The sequence below is a fragment of the Rattus norvegicus genome, chromosome 2 (genome assembly GCF_036323735.1).
Source record: "Rattus norvegicus strain BN/NHsdMcwi chromosome 2, GRCr8, whole genome shotgun sequence".
NCBI classification, from domain to species: Eukaryota; Metazoa; Chordata; class Mammalia; order Rodentia; family Muridae; genus Rattus; species Rattus norvegicus.
Window position 1 is genome coordinate 115,107,347 of NC_086020.1, and position 27,192 is coordinate 115,134,538.

At 42.3% G+C, this 27,192-nt stretch overlaps 1 protein-coding gene across 15 annotated transcripts in view; it reads left to right on the plus strand.

Annotated features, from left to right (window-relative positions):
* Nucleotides 1-27,192, plus strand: part of Mecom (MDS1 and EVI1 complex locus) — a 555,238-nt gene that overhangs the window by 269,532 nt on the left and 258,514 nt on the right. For all 15 annotated transcript variants that reach the window (XM_039101974.2, XM_039101971.2, XM_063281551.1 and 12 more), the window contains exon 2: nucleotides 11,499-11,845. In XM_039101974.2, the coding sequence (XP_038957902.1) occupies nucleotides 11,499-11,845 (347 nt within the window). The remainder of the gene's footprint in view (nucleotides 1-11,498; nucleotides 11,846-27,192) is intronic.

Here is a 27,192-nt window from a genome sequence, read left to right on the forward strand (position 1 = left end):
CCCTGATAGCAGGTGGGGGGTATAATGATGTAGTAAAGCGTATCTGTGCCATTTGCTGTAGAATAGTCCTTCTCACTGAGGTCTATCACAGGACAATGCATGTTCTTCCGGTATATAACAGAGACATGCCTCCTCTGAGTAGTTTTCTCTTAGCTCATCCTGTAGCAGTCAAGTGAGTGTACCACTTGAGAACCTGTGGGCACTGTCGTTTTCTGCATTATTTGTAGCCTCAGCAAGAGTAAACAATCCCTGTGTCCCTCTTCACATTAGTGTAAAGAACTTGGTCATATACTGAGATGCACATGAGCAAAAATTGTTTCTACCAATAATTAAAAATAAGAGGTCTATTCTTAAACAAACCAAAGCAATACACTGGTGCATAATGTTGCTCCTTGGAACTTGGAGGGCTTGGAGGGTTGGAGAAGACTCTTGAAGACAAAAATCCTTGATACTCTACTCTTTAATGAAATAACATTACTTACCTCTAAACTACATAAGTGCTCCTGTAAGCTTTAAGTCATCACTATGTTACCTCCAGTGACTACTACAGTGCCAAAGCCATTTAGGTACTTGTTGTCACAATGAATTGCTTAGGAACAATGACAGGAAGAGAAAGTGTGTAAGTTCAGTAGAGACATTGCCACATGTGTGAATATCTTCCATGTGTTGGTTGGATCCCTGGATGTGAAGAGTTTGTAGATACAAAAGGCCAGTGGCATATGGTTCTCATCAGTCTAAGGCTGGAGATGCCTAACTACACAGGAACTTAAATGCAGTCCTTGTCCCATTTTTCACTATTCTGAACCTCAGCTCACTCCTCTTCTGCTGTGGTGCCGGAGACCTCCTACCACCTCCCGTCTCTGCTGTTCAATGCTAAGCTGCCAGATGGTAGAAACTTTGTTGTCTTTGCTTTTGAATCTATCCCTACCCAGCTTTGTGGCACTCTAGTCACAACACGTTACTGGAAAAGTATCCTCAAATGGGCACACAAATAAACCCAAGTGGCAGCATGGTTGGAGAGGGCCACAACCTTGACAGTTATTCATCTGACCGTCTCTTGAATGCTAGGAGGGGATGTAAACCCGGACCCCTTTGCAGCTTTCCCCAGAGTTTCAGTGGTAACATACAGTAGAAGCATTCATACAATAATACAGGCAAGGCCTAGAACCTCTGTTTAAACCTTTCCTTTTTATAGTAGGAGCCCACCAAAGATTTTGAAAGTCAAATGTATATTTTATTCCACGGAGGAAACTTTATCAACCAGTGCAAAAGTTTACGGCACTGGCTTGTGATATAATGGGCAGTTTAAATCCTGCTAACTGCAAATAATTTTTCGACAGTGTTTATGATTGTGAGAGGGTTTAGTGGGGCAGAAGAACAGATAGCATAAATATTTCAACAAAAGCCTATTGTGCCAGCCATATAAATAAATTAGACCCAGTTTGTAAATAAATTTAGCCTTGCAAACATTCATAATCTTCCCTCACTATAAACTATAGTAATTTATGCAGAAGAGGCCCGGGATGTCTTTCATAAGAAGTCAGTTGTCTTCAGGAGGCACTGCCTGGTGCCCGTCAACTGTCTTAGACTGTGTGACTCAATAAGGCAGGAAGGACACTGTGCAGACCACCGAACGCTACTCCTTATTACACATGTTGATAATGACAATTCCCAGACTCCAGGCACAGTTTGGTAGTCTATGAAGTTGTCATGTTATATCATTCCCTTAAATACCTAGCTTGTGTTACCACTTAACAATGTAGAAATTACCCCTTCTCCAATCATAAGTGTGGCTGGCATAGATATATATGATCGCCTATAACATACACAAACACATCTGTTCATGTTTTTCTGAAAACAATTTTTCAAAGTGTATAATGTTTTCTGAAATTAAGCAACAACAACAAAAACCCCCAACGTTTTCCTTTATGTTTCCAGTCACGTTCCGTCCCCACGATTTCGAATGGTCTCACGTTTCATGTGTCATGGTGTTGGGAAACTCAATCTGGAGCCCTTCGGAGGGTAGAATGGGCCGGCAGATTATACTCGTTCGCAACATCTAGACTTATTTACGGCATTTGCAAGGGAGCAGAGTTTGAGCTCAAAGTAGCTGACTGGAGGGATTTCCTCATGTTGCCTCAGGACACAAATCACTCTTGTCCTTTTATTAACAAACCTGTGATGACAAGGATCACTTCCCATTAAAAACAAACAAACAAACAAACTACGGTATGTTTGAGAGGCTAAGGAAATTTCATTCTTTGGGGTATTCTCTTCTTCCTTTGCAGCCAAGCGCAGCTCTATGAATGTTTAATTGCCCACTTGCATTCCTCTTTCTCAGCAGGCCACAACTCCCTCTTCTGCCAGACATGCACAATTATTTTCTTTTCTTTATGCAGGACTCCTGGCTGGAGGAAAGTTCTTCTGTTTCTTAGCTGTAGGGAAGGTCTCCATGTCTCTGCTGTGGAATGGACCAGAGCTCACATAAACTTCCTACTGATATCTTAGGTAGTGCAGCTTAGTTTAGGGTCTAAGTGAGGGCTCTCAGATTCCTTTACTTCCTGATCTCCATCTGCCAGGAAGGTCTTGCCTCTTCTCTTCCGGGAACAGTCTGACTCTCTTCTCCCACTATACAATGTCCTTCAATGTCCTTGCTAGGGAAGGCATGGCTGGACTTTTCCCCTTCAGTGTTTAGCTCCCTTTCTGAGACAAGGAGGTGCTTCTGGCATGAGCCACACTTAGATAACCCTCATAAAGAGACTGTGGCTCTCAGGTCCCAAGCAGGATCCAGAGAAGCACATTGTGGTCAGAGAGACCCGTCACTCCACCCCATCAGCGGAGGTGCATTAATGCTCCCCCATGTCTCGGCCACCTTTAAACACTTTGTGAGGAAGCAAATCAGATCACTTCTTAGCATGCTTTCCTCTGAAACCACCATCAACAACATAAACAAATTAGCCATAGTAAACCACACGTTCTGCCCACACAGAAACCACAGCCCTCACCAGAGGGCAGTGTACTTAATGTGAGAATAACAGCCCAGCTTTATAAGCCTCCACTGGGAATAAATTCCAGTTGCACTGGCTAGAGCAGGACTGACGAGCCAGCGCATACCCTCGCCTAGGTTGCAGGTTGTGGGAGATCCAATCAATTTTCAAAATGTCTTTCCAGAAAATACATTTTCTGAGCTTCAGGCAAGCCCAGTTTGGCCATTCTCTGGTTTTAGTTGTGGTGATCTGGTATGGCTTGAGTGCAACTGGACCTGCACAGAAACTGGTCCAACTCTCGAGCTCTTCCTCTCAGGTGGCTCCAGGGCTCAGGGTTGTTACCAGGTGGAAAGCTCTATGCAACTGCCTTTTCCACTGCTGCTTTCCCAAGCTTTATGATCCTACATCTTGACCTCTGGGGAGTTGTGAAATATTCTCTATACCTTCCTCGTGCTGATATACTTCCTTTCTTGACAATGGCTAGTCCTTAACCATCTCGTCCAGCCCTAAACCAATGTGTTCCGTCATCAGTAAATTCCTCCCTGTGATATTGTTTTCTTAAATACCTGTTTAAACAGTGATTTAGATAAGAGTGTCCCATTTGTGTGCAGCAGGAAATGCCTGCCTTCTTTTAGATATGCTGGCAAATAATTGCTGTAGATAGGGCTTGAATGCTGAAAGGCTGTACTCTGCTCACTGCAGATGCCTGAGAAGTAACCTGCCAGTAAGCTGGGGGGTAAATACGGGGTATTTCTAGTTTAAATGGATCTGAAGCAAAGTCACTTTGGGGGCTATAAAAGGCTTATGAAAAAAGCCATTAGGTCAGAGGTTGCCAAAAATCTCTTAAAAATTTGTATGGCTAAAAGAGAGTTGAGGCAAATGCTATACCATGAAAGGAACACTGATTGCCACGTAAGGAGTCTGGCCCTACCAGGTCTTCCGGTATGAATTGGTGACTACGCTCCCTAACAACAGAACATACCAAACATTAACCAGTCATGCTTTCCCTCCGGGCCTTACCCACGGAACGTTAGTGTTTCTCTTTTGTTGTCTTGGCCTCTGTAAATAGATGCCAGAAGGCTTTACTACTTGTAGCTCAACTATGAATTTTCTAGCAATTTCTTTCTGTCACCTTTGAGAAAAGTTCAGCACCGTTTCTGAAGGGAAACTTCTAGAAGCAGCTAAGCCCAGCCCATAATAGCTTAGGAGCTACCTATTTAATTCTCAAATCATATCGTTCAGAGAAATGATTATGAAACGATTATGAAATACCTAGGATTGTAGAAATCTCAAGATTTACAAGTAACTGGAAAGACAAGGTCTACATCATGAATATATATATATATATATATATATATATATATATATATATATATATATATATACATACTCTTTGTAAGTCCTCTGTTTTCAATACCCATAGCACTCTTGGCCCTATCCTTTGCTACCTCCCACAGACTTATGAAGTACTTTTAGTGAATACTGTAGGTGGCAAGGCCCAGAGGGAAGAAATGAAATAGGTCAGAGCAAGGAAGCTAACTGAAACAGTGAGAGTGCAAAGGAGCTTAAAAGACCCCTAAGAAAATTCTGTGTGCCAAGCCATGTCAGTGGGCTGTGTCACAAATATGCCATAGAGACTCAGAATGCACACAAATGGACCCGAGCTGAAACATGAAGAATGGTTCCCTTTCACCCTTTTCTGGGATCATGGTGCTTTGAAGACTGTCCATTGGTGGCCTCTCTAAGACAGTGACCTCTAGGATAATGTCTCCTGTAGGAGAGACCTCTGTTTCTGAGTCTGTGCTGCTAGATTCCTGTAGAATCCTTTACAATGTGTTTGTCAGCTCCGTGGACATCTATTTTACTCATTTGAATAGTTTCCTTTCCTCGTTTCATTGGGAATGTTAAATTTCATTTTCTTGGGGACATTTTCACAGAGTATTTCAATGGCCAGTTCATTGCTCTGTTCGTGCATCTGGTGTTACTTGGGCTCCTCCCTTTCCCCACATGCTCAGTGACTCTGTTGCTGCTGGAGAAGAGATGGCCCTGGAGGTCCTTTGCTTTCTCATAAATGCGCGTCTGTCACCACTCAGGAATTGTCCTGAGGAGGGAAGAGCATGTCCTGTTTTAATTTGGAAAGGAAACTGAAGTCTTCCCCCTCCTTTCCCTGGCCACTGGTAAGCATGCACAGCCTCGTAGACTCATGTCTATATGCTCACGTCCTCCCTGGCGGTCCCTGGTGGGGCCTGAGGTTTGGCGGAGCCTCCTCTCCTGATGCTGGGCACACATCGTCTGCCTTCAGCCACGTGTAATCCTTCCTGTCTGCCTGTGAGTTGAGCACAAAGTACGGGCGCTTGGGCCCACCCTCTTCTTTAGTAGCAATTAACCTTTACTACGGAGCTTCCTTTGAAGTTTGCTCGTGTTTTTATTACAAAACTGCAATGAGAAACATAATGGGGGGAAATGTCTAAATTTCTGAGTTACCTAATCTGTTCAATTCCCTAGTCGGGCCCCTCTTGGCAGCTGTTTCACACAGCTATGATCTCAACCAGTCTGCCTGAGATCTCAAATCATGTTTCTGTCTCGGCCTATTTTTAAGATTAGGGAGCTGCTAAGCACCACACACACACACACACACACACACACACACACACACACACACACACACACACACACCACTCGTTGCTAGCAAATAAGTATGGATGTACATATTATGGGCAAGTTTGTACAGCCAAGTCAACATGGCTTCATGGGTATAACTAAAGTCTAGCTCTGCCCTTTAAACATTAGCATTAATATTGCATTAGTCGCTGAACACTTTCTATCAATGAACTGACTCGGGGAGCAGAGAGGAAAACATTTCCGCTACCGTCAGGAAGGACAACAAGGAGTGATAAGCATTTTGATGGCCGTTGAACGCTATTAATGGGTGACGCTCAGGAGTTTGAATGGCTTCTGCCCAAAAGATTTTCAGTTAAACTAAGCAGGGAAGCCAAAAGAAACAACTGGTGAGTTATATAAATCCCACAAAAAGAGAAAGCAGCTCCGGCCAGCCTTGCAAATAAGGGCCAAAGAATTATGAGTGAAATGGCATTTTTTTTTCCTAGTCTGCCGTTCACAGGAGCTCAAATAAATGAAATCATTTTTCCTCTGCTTTTCACTGAGTTGTAAATCACTGGTAATCCAAGGCTAGAAGAAAAGTAACTATGAATCTCAAAGAAAATAAGGGAGAGTACCTCACCCCCCCATCAGAATAGGTGAGGACTTTCTAAGAAAATTAAAAATACACAAAGACAACGTGAACCTAGTTCTGCTAAAGATAAAAAGTTCTATTACTGTATCCAATAGAAAACTATGGAGAACATGAGGAAAAGCATTTCAGATGGCTAATTTGTCATTAATCAGACAGATTTGAAGCCCATTTAAAAAATGAGAGAAAGCTATGCATAATTTGTGATGGAAGAAATATGAGTCACTGATAAAATATTTAGTCTTAGTAATCATTAAGGTATAGATTAAAGAAGCAACTGTTAAATAGTTTTCCTACTGATTTAAAAAAAAAAACCAGCACATATTGGTACCTGTGAATACTGCTGGGAAGAATATAAATTGATAAATGTATTTGGAAAAGAAGTGGCCAATACTCACTAGCTTTCAAAAGGGATCCTGTCTAAGAAGATTGAAATGGATAAATAAAAATATTTATATGGAGGGTATTTATACTGGCATTTTGGGATCAAAAAAACCTAAAACAACGTGAGTACCGTAGGCACGTTTCACTTCCTGTGGATCCCTATGTGGAACACGTAGCACCCGCACGTAAGCTTAGAGAACAGGAAAAGAGAGAAAACGTATTTACAGTGCACCATCAAATGGAAAGGCCGAACCAAGGACTATGTACACAGGAGGCAGATTTTGATGATCCAAACTTCTAGACGCACCTTTAAAGAAGCCAAAAGGCAAGTGGCCCATATAAGAGATCGAAGTTTGGGTTTGTACAATTGCTAACTGTAGAGATTCTGGTCTGTTCCTTTTACTACCAGATTCTACCTTTGAAGAATGAGAATTTACATTTCGGAGTGCAGTGAGTGGATTTATGCAGCAATGGACGCTGTGACTGGCATTGAGTTTCTAATTGTCCTCCCTCCCCCTTAGATTCTGAATCCTGCTAAGTGAAACTCTTCTAAACTGCAAACCCAGATAGTTACTCTGATGGCCGCAGAAAAAAAGGAGACTCTACTTGGAGCATGGGCTGTTGCTCGGTCCCTAGGGACATTAGGATGCTTAAGATTTGAGTAGAAGAGGTTGCTTTCCAGTCGGATTTCCCAAGCTGCTCGCCTCAAATCCAACAATAAGCTCTTCTCCCCATCCTCCCCGAGTTAATGACACAACCAAAGGATACATGAAGCAAATTACGGTTGGAGGCAGCTCAGCCCCAAGATGTTACAAGGGTTATTTATCTTTATGGGCCCACTGATGTATGCCACACGCCCTACCTGATACTTTCCTATTGTAAATGTGGCCAGTTTGTCAGAGCAATATTCAGGAAATCTTTAATTGGCTACAGCTACAGCTCAGGGAATAGATCTACCGATCACCCCCACCCTCCAGTAACAGATTTAATGGAGATGGGATAATAGGGCTTGTTTTTCATTTAGATGGAATGTTTTAGCAGCTTTCTTGGAGAGTTATTGAGTAATATGCACAGAGGTGTCAGTTGATTCGCACTTATGCAAATATTCAATAGGGTATGCTAAAGCCCATCCATGCCCAAATGCTTATAAATGCTAGATTGTGTTGAAATATGGTTGGATGGTTTGACAGGTAAACGTTGGCAGTTTTCTACATCCATTTTTGTCATCCAAACTCCTTTTATCTCTAATTCAGAGGTACTAGTTGGATGGTGGCTGAGAGACAAATTGCCCGGGCTTTCATCTGCGTTGAAGCCTGTATACAGATGACTAGAACTGGGTCTTTTACCTATACTTGCTTGATTGTGTAAGTTGTTTTTTGGGCTTAATTAGAATATATATATATTTTTTTCATTTTTAGCAGGATTATGTTTTGGCTTTAAATTCAAATTCTCTTGAGAGCAGGCAGGGCATACATAACTTGCTGGAGTGGGTTCTTGGCATTCCTATTTCGACTTTGAACTGGGAAAGTTCGTGGTGACAGGGAACCCATAGGACAATGGTGACAATGGGAGTGTTTGTTAATTGTCTCAATCTTTTCCTAGGATTTGAGGTCCCTTTGTGGGACTTGAGAGCGTGACTGGTTTAACTCGTGGGAGAAATAGAGAAAATGTTACCAGCCTTTTAGAAAGAATTACTGGAAGAATATTGTTCTGTTTATTTAGGTGCCCTTTTTCTTTTCTATTTCCTAGATGGGGAAGTTTATAAATTCCGTGACGTCATTCAATTTGTAGCATTCCTCAGAGAAAATGAAATCCTGACAATGAGCAGTGACCCCCTTTGAGGATGTATGTTGTGACGTTTTAGTTACGGCAGTTGAATGTTACAATTCTAGAGAGAAGCCACTGATTTTAAGTTTATTTGTTTGTTTGCCTTTGAAGACATGGTGACACTCTATAGCTTAAGTCTGTCTCAAAGTACTGAGCTGACAGAGTCTTCCTGCCTCTAGTCCTCCAAAGAGCTGACACCAGAAGAGCGTTACCCCGTCTGCCTTGAAAATGGTTTCTGCCTGTTTATCCTACATCCAAACTCTTCATGCATATTTTGATGACATTTAAATCAGTTGGAACTTTCAAAGTGCACTTAGGGTGTTAAGTAGCTATTTTGGTACTAGATATGAATGAAAAGTTTGATAATCTACCATGTTCTACCACTTTGTTTCTTAAAAGTAGTTGTCAGGATCCAAATAATTTACAATTTTCAGTAGGATAATGTTGGTTTGGCATAATGATCCAATAAAATGATATGTATGACTAATTACCTACTTAACGGGTGTTCATTATTAATACTCGCTGCATGAAGATTGAAGTGGGAATTCTATACCTTAGTCACCAAGAGTCTATTTCCTGGTTGGAGATAAAACATTAAATCCAAAGTGGCAATGAATGTCGTTTGCTTGCAGAATAGAGAGGCATAATTCGGAAAGCTCAAAGAGGAAGGAGGTGCTTGTGTAGACAGATGAGAATGGGACATGTCAGAACTGGACTTGGAACTTGACCTGGAAGGAAGACGGGGACTTGGTTAGACTGGGGGGTGGGGGCGGACAGCCAAGATATAAGAACTGCTCGCCAAGTTTAGGAGGCAAAGATCAGTGTGCCGCTCAAGTATTCCTGAGGATCACTGAAAATCAGAAGGAATGACTTCAAAAAGAGAGAGAGAGATTTTCAAGCTAAAATAGTTCTACTTAAGCTTTAGAGACTGGGAGCCACTGGGGTCTGTTGAGCAGGAAGGAAGGTGTACTGGGAAGACGCACTCAGAATTCAGGTCTCAAGTCAAGAGACTGGTGTTCTGGAGACCAGTGAAGAGGAAGCCCTGCTAGAAATTTTAGATGCTAAATGGGAATTGAAAGGATCAGATGAAAGTAATGAATTTTGTGGAAGAATAGATCATAGGAAAAGGGGAGCAACTCTCCAGGTTCCAGCATCTAATGTGCCTGGTTAGGGAAAAGATAACATTCCCAATTGAACTGAGGAAACGGACAAGGTACCTGATTGGAGGCCAAGTAACAGTGGTCACACTTTTGGACATGCTGAACTCGCATCATAACGAACCTGAATGCTGAGAACTAGGTACCTAATGCAAGCTTGCAGTCTGTGGCTGTCACTTGCCTAGTTTAAACGGCATATTCTCGATGTTTGAATCACACTTTGTCCCTCCATTAAATACAGCTTTGCCTGGATTCTATCCCTTTTTTACTTTATGTTATTTTATGTACCCATAAGAAGCAGGATCCTGTACTCACAGGACAGTGCTTGTGAGTGGTGGTGTGAATTTCTATAATGAGTAAGGGGAGAAACTGGGGGTAGAATGTGTGTCTTCTACCTTGTAGCCCAGTAACCCATCTTAGAAGGCTTTAATGAAACACACAGTGGCTGGTTTGGTAGGAGGTTAAAGGTTGCTAATCTGAGACTGGAGTTCTTCCATATCACCCATTTCATGAATAATTCATGGTTACCCAGCCTGTACCAGAAACACCCTGGCAACAATGATAAGCCATTCAGTTTACCTTCTGGTGCTTCTGACTAGAATTGGTCTCCTTATCATCCTAGCTTTCTTTTTCCTTATTCTGTCCTTGAAGTCCTTATGAGTCAAACCAGTGTGGGATGACTTTCGGTTCATAACTCTAATAGAGAGAAACACATGCCTATTGCTTAAAGCCAAGGGAAATTCCCTTCAGTTGGTAGGAAGTTCTACTTAGCCATTTTTCTTTCTGTTTCTTTACCTGGCTTCTAAAGTCCACCACATCTATCTCATGAATACCTCAAGGTCTCATGGCACACTCAGGGATTTAGGGTATGCAGTTGTGCTATTTAGGGAAGTCCTTAAGGCCACTGAAAACAAGGCCTTTGTCGTTTCCAAATTCTTGCAGCCTCCTCAAGATTTGGAGAGGCAGTTGACTCTCCCACTTTCTAGCCTGGAATTATTTTTTTCTCTGTTTGGTACACTCAGGGTACCCTCCTATCTCTTTCCCTCTGAAAATTTGTTAATTTTTGTTTTATATGTGTGAATGTTTGCTTGAACACATGTATGTGCATCATGTTTGCCTGGTGCCTATGGGGGGCCAGAAGAGGGTGTCAGATTGCAAGGAACTGAAGTTGTTAGTAGTTACAATAGATTGCTGTATAGGTTCTGGGGTGAGGGGAATCTTCTGCAAGAGCAGCAAATACTCATAGCCCATTGAACAAGCTGTCTAGCCCCAAGTCTACCTAATTATAAAAGAATGGTTTTAGCTTGTAGTACTTTTGAGTGTCTGCAGAATGAGCTACTGAAGCAAGGAAATACCAAGGGTTTGGTGATTTGTTTGAAATAGGATGGAAAAAATAAAACACTAACAGAGGAAGAACAAATACAAACTAATAGCTTTATCAATATCCGGCTGTACAGATTTAAGCCTTGTTATACATAATAGCCTTGGAGTTTTGGGTGGCCTGTTGCATTTATTTTAAGATTCCATAAGCCGTTCGATCCACCTTTCTGATGTGATGTATAGTTCTGTCAGCTCTCAATCTGGGATGTTCCGGGGTGGTAGCTGCCTACCCCTTATCCCTATTGTATTCTGGATGGTAAGTAAGCTGCTGGGTACTTTGCATGTGAGTGATGAGTGATGGGCGAGGATAAACATACGGGACTTATAACTTTATCCCAGATAAACTGGAAGCTATAACCTATACCCCTGTGAATCATAGAGGTTTTTAGTGGGACCTTTAACAATGGTCTTCTCTGTTTAGTTTGCAACGAACAACTTACTATGGTTACTACCCCTGTGGAATTTTGTCCTGGTTTATTACTAGGAATTCACGAAGTTCTTATTTATTTGCAGGTAATGAGTGTGCTTATGGCAACTACCCTGAAATACCCTTGGAAGAAATGCCAGATGCCGAAGATGCAGATGGGATAGCCAATGCTCCCTCCCTTCACATCCAAGAGCCATGCTCTCCTGCGACATCCAGTGAGTCATTTACTCCTAAGGAGGGCTCGCCCTACAAAGCCCCCATCTACATCCCCGATGACATCCCCATTCCTGATGAATTCGAGCTTCGAGAGTCAACTATGCCTGGAGCAGGACTTGGAATATGGACCAAAAGGAAGATTGAAATAGGAGAAAAGTTTGGGCCATACATGGGAGAGCAGAGATCAGACCTGAAAGATTCCAGCTATGGATGGGAGGTAAGAGCGTCGTTTGAGTTAGCACACATATGTGTTCAGGTCTGCGAAGAAGAGATTAGTTACATAGGTGGCTATGAGGATATTCTATTTGTGAGCACATCTTCAAGTTGATGTTAAGAACCAACACCCTTACAATCTTGCTGTTTGGTAAAGCAACGTATTTCTTAAAGGGATAGCATGACAAAAGGTATCCTGGTGAAGATGATCAAAAAAGCCTATCAGTCTCAAAGTAGGAAGGGAAGCAGAATTAATAATATATTAGTGGATATGTGAATTTGAAAAGTTTTTAAGGCATCTTACATTTTTTTAAGGCATCTTAAACTTGATTCTAAGTTATCATTCAGAATGTTGAATATGGCCTCATAAGTAGCACGTGGTGTTAGCAGACAAACTACTCATACAATATGTATGCTGTGTGTTATCTCCTAGGAGGCAGACAAGTCTGGAGGAATTGGAGGAAAACATATGCTTTTTTGTAGCATTTGTAGCTATAGATCCATTTGGTTTTACCTCTACATTCCTCTTACATATTTTATCTCTTTTTTAATCAAAAGAAGACTATTTATTTTACATGCTTTTTAAAAAGTGTGCATAGTAGTCATCACAGAAATCTGTGATGATTCTTTATATTTAAATTGATTAATTATTTAATGAATAATTTATTAAATATTATATTAATATAATAAGTAATATACTGAAATAAGAGCACCAAGTGATTATAAAATTAGTCACTAGTTTCAGGAATGCATTGCATAGAAGCCATCAGGCAGTCTAACAGTCAGCAGCATTTAATAACAATATCTAATTTCATTTCATTTCTATAAAGACAGGTAATGTGCAGTTCTAAGTTTTTCACTTTCTTCTCCCTTTTCTATCAGCACAGTGGATACATAGACACTTTACATTCATTTTGTTTTTATTTTCGTTGCTTGAAACAAGAGTTTTATTTAATTGACCACATCAGTCTGGAACTCTCATTCCTGACTCAGCCTTCCAGCGCACGCTGAGGTTACAGACAAAGGCTATTAAGTCTGGTTTTCTTCTATAGTTTGAAATATGTCGTGACTAAATCATAACATCAGCTTTCTGGAAAATCTTGTCTCGATCAGAAGAGCTTAGAGGCAACCTCTGCATAGGTGAGGAGTGGTTGTGGAGATGTTGAGAGAACTTTCCCTTTACAATATTTCAGCCGGATGGAACTTAGAGAAACAGGATCCATTTTGCTATGTTCTCTTAGTACTTGTGATCATTAATAGAACATCTACTTAGCTTTAAGTAGATGTGAATATGCAGTACCTGCAGAATGTAATTTCATCTGATTTGTCCCTTGTCCTCAATGTGTCCCCTTGTAAAATGTATTCCGAATTCTATAACGAAGGCAGTCTTATTCACAATCTGAAATGCCAAAGGGTAAGTTCCTGTTTGGGCAGGGGTGCAATTGGGCCTGCCTCCCATGGTTTTGTCCCTGTACACATCCTTGGGAAGGCTGTGGTTTAGAAAAATGACTTTTAGACGCATGTGTCAATGAGAGAATTTTAAAAATCACCATAGCATTGATGGGTGCGTGAGTTTGAAAAAGTGTTAAGGCAAATGTGCATGAATTCTACGTCATTACTGTTCACCTTAAAATAATGGCGATAAACAGTCTAGTAATAAGTAACTCGTTAGACCTTCATTATAAAATCTCCAGAGTTAAAGAAGGGTAGCTCTGATTAGGATTCTCTAGAAGTCCAGGAACAGACTGAGCTTAACTGTGGTAGAGACCGAGCTTAACTGTGAAATCAGCCTGTGATTACAGGATTGGAAAGTACAGAATGAGATCTTTTTAGACACAGTTCCTGTGGATTACGGGAAATTTCTGCATTTAAGGAAATTTAAAAGTGATTGTATTTTTTTTCCTGTGTGTGGGGGGGAACGTCTTCAGCATATACACGAGCGGATGTTTACTGTGAGCAATATAACGTTTCCTTCATAATGTTAAAACCAACCTGTTTCAATTGCCAAAAAATCAAGATGCTTTTGCAAAATAGTTCATGGCTTTCTGTCTGAAGGTCAGGCACCCCATTTCTGTCCTTTAAACCAGCCGATGGCCAGTTATGTAGTAGTCTTTATCATTTTAATGTAACCTGCTTGATTTTTCATGTCTCTCTCCCCCTCCCTCCCCCCCTCTCTTTGTCTCTGTCTGTCTGTCTCTCCCCACCCCCGTGTGTGTATGTGTAAATGCACACATGTGTGCACCCCTGAGTGTGACCATACACATATGGAAGTCAGAGGACAGACAACTTGTGGGGATTAATCCTCTCCTTCAACCATGTAGTTTCCAGAGATCAAACCCAGGTTGGCTAGCTTGGGAGCAAGCTCCTTTGCCTGCTAAGCCATCTTGCTGGCCCTTCCCACAATTTTAAAAGTGCAATTGTGTACTCTGTAGATACAACGAACACAGCTAGTGAGAAGGCTTCTTCATGACGTTGGCAAACTTTATCCTTGGTAGTTCTGCTGAGTTCTCGACCCTATCTAGTTAATACAAAATCCATTTGCCGCTGACAAAGGCACTCTTACATGGCCCTGTCCACTCCTGTATGCTCACTTTGAAGTGTCCTGATGTCATATATGTTTTTAATTGTCCCTCATTTGCCTCTTATCTGATTGGACTGATTGTGTTCTAACTACCATGGCCTCTCTGAGGCTGCACCTTTTTTTTTTTTTAAATGATGCGTAGGAAGAAACAGTTTAAAAAGAAAGCGAATCACTTAGACATCCTTAAAGTAAATATGAATGAGGAAATTCAGATTTGTCAGACCATCATCGAGTGCCTACTATGTGTCAGATCCTGAGTTACTAGTTTCCTTTACAGCCCACATGTTCTAATGGAGCAACTTCCTCAGTGCTGTCTCCACTATTCTGGACTGGCCTCCTGGCTGCCCTCCTTGTACACTTCTTTCAATATGTTGCATTTCCATCGACCCAGCTGTTCAGAACAGAATGTTTCTTGCGTGCACTTCCACACCAGCCACAACCCTTTTGTGGTTTCCATCCCCTCAACACTCTTCTCTTCACAGACACTGTTCTGGGTCTCATATACACTCTTGGGGGTCTCCTTTCTCATCCTTAGAGATTTTTATATTAATTCTTTGAGTGTCCTCCCTGAATGGCATCACCAACCAATGACCTAACCACAACTTAGGGTTGCCTTAAATTTTGTTCCACCGGCAGCAGGGAAACCGTTTACCGAGAAGCTTGAGATATTTGTGGTGTACAGGCTTGCTTACAGGTTTGCTTGGAGTTTTTAAAGCTACGCTCTCCTGGTATGGCCTTCCTGGTGTCTCACAAAGTCGGGCAGTATCGCCGAAGCTCAGCACCCTTCTTACTTTTGTTTAGTAAGCAGACTGTGTTAGACAGCTCCGGCAGCCTAGACTTGGGGGTTAAGCAACAGAAATTCACTTTATCAGTGCTCCAGACTGATAAAAGTCAAAGACTAAAATTCCAGTTGGTTCTGGCTCTGCTGAGGGCTCTCTGTTATTGTGGGGCAGACTCATACCAAGACATGTGCTTGGACAGGGAGCTATATCTCTAAACTGTCAGTCATTTTTCACACATTACATATATCTTTCCAAATACAGTACTTCGGAAAAGTTTGCATTTCAGGGGAATAGGAGTTTTTGAAGATGGTTATAAGCTCAATGTACATAGGTAAAATAACCCAGTAATAATGTAATAGACATCCCCCTCACCAAAGGAGTGTTGATTAATAAAGAGAGACTTGTACAGGGTCACAACCTGAGCCATGTCACCTACTATATGGGGTTAAGTCTTCTAGTGTGAGATAGGAGCTTAGCACTGGCTGTAGAGGAACACAGAAGCTGAGCATAGACAAGCCATGGCTGGGATATAGACCACAGATGCACCATTGGCTGGGATATAGACCACAGGAGCACCATTGGCTGGGATATAGACCACAGGTACGCCATTGGTTAGGACACAGACCAGCACTGGGTCATTACTGGGCAGAAGTCAGTCACTATCTCTGCTTTAGAAGTCACATCCCTTGCTCCCTCTACTTGTTCCCTAGAAACCTAAATGTCTCTAAGATACTCAAAATTATGTGGCCATGGCCTTATTTGAGAAGCAAGCACTGTTTCCTAATTCACAATGAAAACAAGGATTCAGGACAGGTTTCTAAACTAACTTTTAAGTCAAATAACAATTTCAGTGGTGGTGTTTGATTTTGCTTTCTAACAGTTTGAGGTAGTTTGTTGGAAAAACTAAAAGGTTAGTCTCTTTCTCTTTGTGTTCATTCAGCCCTTTTTTTTGTACCTACCTTTATTATCACTGGCTGTCATAAAACTCTGCACATGTGTGCATCCATTAATGAGGTGCCTAGCGTGTGCCAAATCCCTTATTACGTTCATCTTATCCAGAACTGCTCAAAATTTGTTTGATCTGTTAAAATTCCAGGTACGTGCTTAGCTTTTATTTTTTTCTTTGCATACATACATAAAATTGTACACACACACAGAAAATTAATGATGCATGTGGATAGTAAATTTCTCCTTCGTCCTGTTAAATAGATGAGACAGAATAGTGGAAAGAGATTATGTTCAAGTTGGAAATCCATCATCTGACTTTGTGCTGTAAAAATACATTCTATTCCAGGCTGTAATCCAGAATGCAATAGTGCACTGAGGCATGCCTCCCTGTCTTGTAAAGCCAGCAGTCCACATGCTCAGAAGTTTGGTTTGAGGTTATGCAATGGTATCATGAAATCTCTATGTTCACTGAGATATGAATAGTCATGAACACCACTACCAATATTGCATCTTTAAGATGCCTAACATCTACATGAGGGTTATAAAAAACAAGTTGTATATCCATTGAGCCACATTTCCAAGACACTTTTGTCTTAATAGATTAAGACGCAACTTTTGAAGTTGCTTCCACTGTATGAGGAAGACAGCTCATCCGTGTGTGAGCATCTTTAATGGATGACATGGTATAGTAAGTGGAAAGAGCATGGTATTAGCAAGTATAGTAAGGAAAAAAGTAATGCAGTCTAACCACCAGTAATGGCATGCACCACAAAGTACCCAGTCAACGATGATGACTACTGTGGTTTCTTACTTCATGAGCAATCAATGTCTCTCAGGAATGTTTGTTTATTTGTAGGAATAATACACATTGGCCCACACACAATCAGATGCATCTTCTACTCTTATGGGTCAGAACTCATATCTCCACATTTTCCCCTCACTCGGAGATGTTATGACATTGCTCGGCATGCATCAGAACAGGTTTCTGATCAGGCCCGTTCGATCGGCCAAATGCTACTGAAGATACAGACAGTAATTTGCCTGAGCCTCTTAATTGGATCACGGGAGGTCAGGTGCAGGAAGTCATCTCTATTTATGTAGGTCTGAACACCACAGACTAACGTACATACCTTGTTTCTCTTAAGAGTTATCAGGGGCCAGTCATGCACTTAAGAATAGGGGCAAGTGAGAGTTCTGTGTGTTTGAGTTCAGCCTGGTCTATGAACAGGGTGACATTGTAAAGCCTTGTCTCAACAAACAGACAAAACGGCAACAACAACTGTCTCTCTGTAGTCTACATATATCTATTGACTTGATAATAACTACAAAATTCATGGTCCAGTAACTCTTACATTCTACCAAAACTAAGATTTTCCATTAAAAAAGTTTTCTTTTTAGATTTGCTTTATTTTAATTTATGTGCGTGTTGCCTGCATGTATACCTGTGGGCCATGTGTGTGCCTAGTATCCAAGGAGGTTGGAAGACCTCATCAGATCCCTTGGAACTAGAGTTGTGAGCCACTATGTGGATGCTGAACCAAACTTGAAGTCCTCTGCAAGAACAAGTGCTCTTCACTGCTCTTCACTAGACATCTCTCTCGTTCCCAGTACCTTTCAAAATCATCAAAAATATCCAAAACCGAAATTTTCTGCTCACATGTCTCTTTCATCTAGTTTCCTATTCTCTCAATACCTAAGACCAGCAGGCGAAGCTTTCAAGCAGTCTCTCATCACAGAACTCTCTCAGTCTTTTTCCTCATGATCCAGGAATCTGTCTTGTTCCCGTGGCCTTTTGAAATGATGTATATAGGGGATGGAAAAAGGCTTAACAGTTACGAGTACTTGTTGATCTTGCAAAGAACTCAAGTTTAGCTCCTAGCACCCACTGTGGATACCTCACAGCTGCCTTTAACTTTAGCATCAGGGGATCAAACATCTCTGGCCTCTGGGGACACCTACCATACTTACACACAGACACACACAGAGTAAAAATATAAGATAACTCTTAAAAACCATGTAGATGAGTTGGCTCAGTATGGCCTCCCCCAGTCTCTGATTAGTCAGTGTCTAAAACTGGTGACCACCTGGGAGTGAGTCACTTACATACAAGAGTCGTCTTTCCAATGTGATGGCTAGATTACCTGTCTCAAGGTGGACACCTCTGTTCTTGTCACACTGATGCTGAGAGTCTTGTTTGAATCATCATATATATGTTTAGTAGCTCATGTCTCTCACCCATGGGTGATAGGCACCACTGGGAAAGCAGTGCTCTTTTGACCGTTGATGACACTCTCCCACGAGTCTTCTCAGGTTGCATGGCATGGTATGGAAACCTCAAATGGTCAGCAACCACAGGTACACATGGTTTGAGTTTTGCCCTTTTGTTGTTTAAATTGTTATGGCGCTAAATCATCACATGTGATACCAGTATGGGAAGTCCATTCTGGTACAGATGCTGCCTACCCTGAGGAATGAGCAATTCTTGATGTTCTCATGTTGACAGCCTGAATCCTCTGAAAACTGTCTACTCACAGAATTGGTAAAGCCATCTCACATGAGCATAGGGCATTTTTGTAGAGTAGAGGGAGCATCTGGATAAACCTAGTCTTTAGGTAGGGAAATTACCTGCCCCTGCCATCCACAGAATTGTTTTCCCTTAAGTAGAACAGATTAACTTCCCACTTCAAGATGTTCAGAAATCTCTCTATTGGCTTTCGAAAGGTTCTGTATCATCTTGGAGTCTTTGGCAATACATTTTTACCCGACAGGATCCAATAGGATGGAGACTAAACAGTGGGATCATAGATGGGCGGTTAGTCCTAGGTGGTGCTCTCCATCTTTCTGGGGTCTCCTCAGGAAGGTATTGATCCTCCCACGCACCTGTTCAGTAGAGGATGAGATAAAGGCAGAGTTCATTCTAGGCCCCTCTAGCTTTCACACTGGGGTAGAGGAGGTTAAATTAGCGAATGTTGCTTGATAGACGAGACAGCCGGCGAATGGGAGAGAATGCACCGTCAAGTCGAGTGAAGCCAACTAGCATTTTCCTGTCCTCCAATGTCATGAGCTCATGAAGCATCTTAGATTTCTCAGTTTTTCTTTCTTGTAGACTCTTCCCCAACTTTTTCACTGAGAGATTTCTTATCCTTATAGTTCGTTTTATATTGTTTTTCCATCCACATCCACATGACCTCGCTTAGGGGTTGGAGGCCAGGGAGACCTCCAGGTGATTTGCCTTCCGAGCACTGATGTTCTCTGAATATGGGCAGGCTCTGGCAAAGACCTAGTCAAGGATTCTACCCCAGAACACACTCACATAGGCGGATGCCAAATAACAAAACCAAGCGTCGATGCTGTTAAGCTTCTCCAGCCTAACGTACATCCAGTGACCATTCTTAGGTGGTGTAAACGTTACACAATGCTACGGTGATGTGAGTTAGAGAAGTCCTTGTGTTGAAGGACGGCACGTGAGGCTTTTGCTTGTGACGAGCAAAAGGGCATCACATATATGAGTCAGAGAATCAGTCGACCGCCTTTCTATCGGTATCTTAACCTCGATGGGCTCATGTTTATGTTTAATTGTATTTGATGTAGAGATTTTACTCTCAGAGACCTGAGATAATGCACAAACATAAAGGGCAAATGCATTGACAATTAAAATCAGCTTTATAGCTTATTGCCATTCACAGTGTCTTTTCACACCTCCGGCTTTAGCGGTCACCAGTAACGTTCTTATAATTACTAGCTCTTGAAGACCTGGCTCTTCCGCAGTTGTTACAAATACATGACACAAAGTTTCCATGAGTTCCAGCAGCTGCTCCTACCTTCAGCATTTGCTTGGCATTTGCGGTTCATTCCAAGCCCTTGCTCCTCTTAAGTGTCCGAGAGGGCTAGAAAGAGCTGCAAAAAGAGATACTCAAAGGGAAAAAGAATTATCATTGTGTTTAATAAGAGAAACGACAAGCAATCATAATTCTTTCCATTAAGTAAATATGTTAGAAAAATTTATTATGAAATGACGCATTATGCGAGCCAGGAATCAAAGATGACATCCTTGCATTAAATACGGTAGATGCCATTAAGGAAAACAGTCAATATGTCACTAAGCCACGGCCTGTAAAAATTAAATTGATTTGGTAAATGTAAGCGAGATAGATCTGTTTGCTTTCATCATCAATTTTGAGAGGGTGAACAGGTGATGTCACCAACCTGGGAGCGATAAAGATGCAGGACCATCTGGAAAGGCAAGTGATGGATGGGCAACTGCTTTTGGGTAGTGACAGTGCTGGGGTACTTTGTCACTTGGGATGCAGTACTTAATAACTTTTCAATACCATCATAATAAATTTCGCTGCCTTATTAATATAGAAATGGTGAGTTATGACCTCGACGGTGGGCGTAAATAACTGGAGATGCAGCCGTCAAAAGCTGATTGTTCGAGCATGTATCTTTAAGCAACACAGTTCACTCGCGATAATCAACCTGTGTCTATACTGGTACAGTTTATTGCGCTTGTCAAAGGAAAAAGTAGTATAATTCAGAATCATATGAAGTCGTCATAAACAAGTTGAATATATTATCAGACTTTTCCTGTAAGTTTCCAAACATGAGGGCAGTAAATAATTTTTAATAATGTCTTTTCATGTAAAATAATGTCCATATGCTATAATAACATCCTCGCTTAACTATTAACGAAACAGTCAACTTCTTTGTACGATTTCAAGGATATTTTTGTATGTACTTTCCAGTCGCTAGAGCTCCCAGGCACGGCCTCCCTCTGCATTATGAGGAGCGGAGACGGGAGCCTCAGAAGATTTCATTAACACGCTCCAAAGTTGCTGAGTACATTCCGTGTCACACGTTTCTATTCTAATTGAACAGATGTACTTAAGAGCAAACCACAGCAAACAAAATAAAGACAAAATTATAAACATGTGTTAGCAAGGCAGTGGGCAGGCGGGTGCCCCTTAAGAGCATCTGTGTGCTTTTTATGGAGAGCCGTGGACTGCACTTCATAAGTTCGCCACTGATGTTTCCAGTTTAATGAGGAGAAACCAAATATGTAGATAGGTGTAAGTTGAAGATGAATTATTGGATCAATCACTTAGCACCGTCGAGGGTGTCTGCCATTGTTCAGTGGGAAATAGCCAGGGCCAGGAGGCTGTTGTCTGCACGGCAGGGTGCCCGGTGTGCGAGGGAATATGGAAAACTTCCTCCTTCCTGTCACTGAGATCTTTATATTATTTCTGGGCCAGGCTGTCTTTGAATCCTGACGTTGTCTTTCAGGCTGCAGCCTGCCAGCCTCTTAAACGAAAGGCCCCTCCGCCATTTCTATTACTGCTGAAAAGACAGCCGGCAGTCTATTAACAGGCTATAAACCTCAGGAAACCCAGGCCTCATTTCTTGGGTCAGAGGTGAAAATTGCATACTAAATGAAACAAAGGTGCGCCTTGAGCGCTCTAGAGGCTGCACCAGCGTGAGCACACGTGTTCTGAGCCAGAGTCTCCCACTTAAAGGGGAAGGAGTAATCATAACGGTGGCCCGTGGAGTTAAGTACTCAGTTGAGAGAAATTATATCAATCTGACAAATACAGCCTTCACAGGAGATAAAGTCTCTAATGATCTTAAATGCATATATTTATCATTTAATTCAACGACCCTGCTCCCTTGGGCTTTAGACCAACTACGTTTCCCCTGAAGCTTGGGAACTTTTTACTAGCCCAGAGAATAACGGCCATTTGTCAGAAGTTCCAAAGTTGAACAACACAGTTGGAAGCAGAGGACGGGAGAGGGGGAAATGGTTAATGGGATCATTCTACCTCAGAGAATATTAATATGAAGGTTTATTGATGTACAAACTGCAGCTCTTTTTGTGGGTGAATGGTAGGCGGCACATGGGGTGGCGAAGAAATTTTAATCAAAGTCATTTTCATCACATTTTATTACCATGTACGTCCGCAGCATACACGGCATGTTAATACGTAACGGAGCTCCTAAATGGGTAGGACTCATGCAAGGTGAATGTGGAAAGGGCCAGAGGAGACACAGAAACAGAAGAGGTTCTAATATTTTATCAGGCAAAGTGGGGAAACAGGAGAGCCCTAAGAATAAAGAGGCCCTTGTGGATGGTGGGCTTTTCCTCACTGCGTTCTAGGTCTCGTGTGACGAAGCCTACAGTGATGCCCAGGAAGCACGGTGACTCTTGTGTCACCCTTTGTGAGACTGTCAGGGCCTTTGTTCATGCTGTCAGTCAACTGTTCCGCACCCCCCACGCCCCCTCAGGCAGCCACATGGGTAACTGCAGTAGCTACTTGCAAATAGATTTCTGTAACAGTTCATTCTCCTTCAGTCCTTTGCTCCAGAGCTCCCAGCCCCCATCTCCAACAATCTGGCCATTCATGTGGCGTAGCCCCTCGCTCACTCCTTCTACCATGTGTCTGGTGGTTTGTGTTTCGGGGCCGTGTGTGACACAGTGGAAGAAACACTGGGCTAGATGCCAGGAACCTGGAGTTTTTGCCCCAAGTCAGACTCAGGACCTTGGAAAAGTCGTTCGACTTTCTTCTGTCTCACCCCTACCCTGCCCCCCATCCCTACCCCTGTGGAATATTCTCTAGGGTAACAGGTTTGGAGGTTTTATTTATAGTGAGGCCATGTTTGGGTCTCTGTGTTCTAGGAAGAATACAAATTCATTTCAAATTAGGTAAAAAACATGTGCACGTTTTATAGCTTCTCTTGGTCAAACTACTGTAAACTTGAGGTTTGCAGACTTGAAAGGAAAGCAACATTGGTATGTCCATCCCTCCCCGAATCTAACGTTTTAGCAGAGCGGTCACTTGAAGACCTAACCTTTCTTTTGAATAGAAAGTCAGTGGGTTAGAGATACTAGGCTTTTCCTAGCTTTCCTTGGAAAGGTTTGCTCCTGGGGCAGGCCAAGTTCAATGTCACCCATGCACTGTTTACAAAGCAATATTCAAAGTTACCGTTTTGCCCTTTCAAACAGAACATAGATACAATAGGATTGTTTAAACAAAACAGTACAACATAGCAAGAAAAGAGACAGACATTGTGAGGTTGGGAGGAATGGTCGGTTCTTCTGTTTAAGCTCTACTAGCTATCTTCTGATCTAAGTGCTTAAGCATCCTTCTCCAGTTTACCTATGACAATAGAATGGAGTAACTATGGCAATGACCTCAGGGGTCAGATGTGAAGGTGAGGTTGAGAAGCTACATACAGGACCTCAAGCAGCGTGCAGGTCTGTGGTGCATCCCATGGTGAGCTGATTCATACGATCCCCATCGCCTTTCCATTGGAGATGCTTACTGCCCTATATGAAAAGACTAGACAGTTAAATGTCCTGGGTTTGCAGGACCATATCTCAGAGTTAAATAGTGTTTACTTCCTGAATACCGTTTGGAAGTGGCTTTCATAGGACCCAACTACTTCTAAGTAGACACTGATGAGACTTAAATGGATCGTAAGTGGAAACTTTAGGAAGTGTCCCTTGACCATGAGAAGGAGGGAGAGGGGGAGGGTTGACCTTTGTGTCTAATGAATCTGTGTTGCAACAAGGTAGGGAGGATGCGGTGAGGAGGGAGTAAGAGTTGAACAGTTAGGCGTCTGCAGCACATGCTTGGGAGATAGCTCAGCAAATAAAGACAGGCTCCAGAATCCATGTTTAAAAAAATACAGCAAGCATATTGGCTTAACTTTGTGATTCCAGATCTGGGGAAGCAAAGACAGGCATAGCCCAAGGGCTCACTGGCCAGCCATCCTAACCTACCTAGGGGGTCCTAGGTAAGTAAGAGGATAACCCCCCCAAAAAGAAAGAAAGGAAGGAAGGGAGGGAGGGAGGGAGGGAGGAGAGAGGGAGGAGGGAGGAAGAGAGGTAAGAGAGAGGGGGAGGGGGGAGAGAGGGAGAGGGAGAGGGAGAGGGAGAGGGAGAGATGTGATAGGAGATGACAGTATCCAACAATACCTGAGGTTATCTTAGCTTTAGCACATGTGTGTACACACCCCAGGCCTGACTCTCTTGCTGTTCACTTCCAGAAACTTTGGAGGTTTCTTTAGTTCCTTGCTTTCTTACCACTCATTTTGACACTGAGTACTCCCCTGTCTTGCAGTCTCTCCCTTTTTAGGCTTCAGTTAGAGAGATGTGGGACTGGTTTGTTCCACAGGAAGGGAGGGCAGAGTGTGGTCTAGTCAGGGGACGGGAATGGTTTTGTTCCACTGTGCAGTCTTCTTCAGGAACTGCTGTTGTGGAAGCTTTCTGACTGACCTAGAGAACACACGCAGCTCCTGTCGGTGAGAATCTAAATGGAGGAGCAATGCCTCCTTTTAAATGAAGACAGTATACTTTGTCCCTCCACAGGATCCTGTTGCGTATGAAGTGACATTAGCTATGCTGTGAACTGAGCCCAGTGAATCTTTTCTGAGCCCTGCTCAGTGGCTTATGGTGTGACAGTGCCGTTTTATCACCAGATCTTAACTCTCTGGGTTGTGACAAAATTAGGCATGTGTCGTGAGCACTCACACATAATACTTCATGCACAGTGTTTTCTCGATAGAGAGTGGGGGGAATTAAATGGAATAGAAGATTCCCAATGACTTTTAACACACTAAACTTTGCTAATTTGTCAGAACCTCTAAATTCTTTGAATGTAAGAAACATCAGCAGTTGAATTGTTTTCTTGAAAAAATGTCACTTGTACTTTTTAAAATGGAGGCGGCTGTCTCCCCAACTCCTAGCATGTTGCAGTGGGGGACTTTGGATAACAAAGTTGAGGATTTCTAGGTGGATGGAGCAGTAGCCTAAAGTGCGAAGCTGAGTTTGCCTGGGTATGGAGGAAACTTCTCAAAGGAAAATGAGAAGAGCCAGGGCCCCTTATGGAAGGCCCCTACTTCCTGGGAATCCAGTTAGCCCCATCCTTCAGTTCCTGTTCTGGGTCACTGTCCACTAACATCTGTAACACCTACAGGACTAGTTTGTTGCGAAAATTCTTGCTACATTTCATGATTCTTTAGACAAACTATACTATCCCAAGAATTCTTGTGTGCAGGAGTGGGGTGGGGTTTCCACTGAGAAAAACAAGGATTTTGTAATACTTAATTAAAATTTGAGATATTAGAAAAGGCAGAAATCCAGGTAAGAAAATATTTTCAAGAGAATCTCTCTTCGTGTGGACCTTCTGAAGTCTGAAACTTCCCCCTTTAAAGACATTAATTCTAGAAGGATACTGTCAGCAGTATAAGGGTTGAGGAGCTGTATATACAAGTTGGGCTTGTATATAGATGCTTCAGGTTTAAAAATAATCCAAGTTCTTGATGAAATAATGGATTGTAGAAATCCAAGTTGCAGGAGTCCTTGGTCACTGCCTTGTTAGGGACACATGCAGATGCATGGTATGCTCACTTCATGATGCCTGTACCTCTCTTGAGGACCTCAGCTGACTGCTGGAGACATGGCTCTGCCGTTGACTTAATTTGGAGTTTCATCGGTTTTCCTTGCATCCAATTTAGAGGTAGGGTTGCAATTGGATAGCACAACTGGAGAACCATGGTCCATGATTTGTCCAGCTATGGACCCCAGAGCGGTGGCAGTACTCCTACTATGAGTAAGGGCAAACAGGATTTCCTTTTCAGTTTCTGTGGAACTGGATGAAAGGTGCTTTAGTCAGGCATAGTGGTGCCTGAAATACTAGAACTTTAAAGTCAAGAATAGTAGAATTTGGCGCCGTGACATGCTAGGTATGTAGATGAGCATGACGTTTTTTAGAAACTGAAGTCAGGTAGATAAGAATTAATACAGGCAGGCTGGGCTATTGCATTAACTAGTTTTATTTGGGAAAAATAACAGCAAGGTAGGTTATCAAAATTCATCCGAAAGCTTGTGAGAAGTACAGGTAGCTGTCCAGCTCAAGCTATCTGTCCTAGTAGCTTTGCCTGTGCTCTTCCTGAAAGCCACTGCCTTCTGTGTATGCATGCGCATGCGTAAATACTCTTATGGGAAAGTGTGTCTGTTTACTTATCCATGAACTAAATATTACTGATTCTCTAGTCTGGACACTAAGGTCATCCTTCCTCTGAGGCCTGTTAGGCTGTGACTTAGGCAGGATGGAACCTGGTTTTGGCTAATCTTGTTTCCTGGTCCTACAGCTCCAAACACTGGCTTTTCTACTCTATAAAAGAAAAGTGGCTTTCGATAGTTCTAGACAAGGCCCATTCTCCTTGAAGTCATATGCTGGTTCTTTACACGGGGCCACTCAGGTATACTACACAAATGTCAGAAGAAAATTATGTGGTAATGAAAACTAGTCTGTCTACTTTTTTTTTTTTTTTAAATGAGGGACTGTGTTTTCAGGAAGCCTGGAAACCTCTATTTAATGTAAGTCCTTTGGTCACTGAGATGTGTCAGAAACCCTGCCCTTTATTCTGAGGTGCCACGGCGTTAGTGCTGAAATGGAAAAATAATAAGCAGCCGACATTTCAGGCACAGACTAAACACCAAACAAATGACATCACATCAGAGCCCTTGAGAAAGTGACAGGATGAGGGTGATGCCAGGGGAAGGGGTTCATGAAGCAAGCCCTCGGGTAGGAGTGTGGATGCCTCTGCGGGCTTCCTGCACTGAAAGTGCTTCATTTGTACGGACCATTGCTTTTAGTTAGGGATTCATATGAGACACTGAGGGAGTACAGAAGCATACGGTCGCCCAAACCACTCTTGCTTTTGCCTCTTACTAATTAATACGGAAACTCCACAAATGTGTCACCTGAACACTGTGTGTTCTTAGGACCTAGAGGATATGCAGGGGATATCTGTAGCCCCGCCCCCTTCTCTTTCTCTCTCCGCCCCCCTTCTCCTCTACCTTCTCCTAGTTTTCTTCTGATCATTACTTTTTCTTATTTAACTGTAGAAGGTCAACCAATAACTCCCCTCTCCCAATAGTTTTGGTTAAGTTAATTGCATGTCCCCCTAAGGTGTTTGTCACCTTCCTGAAGAATAATTATTCACAGGGCTTGACCATCTGAGGGACAGTTAGTCATG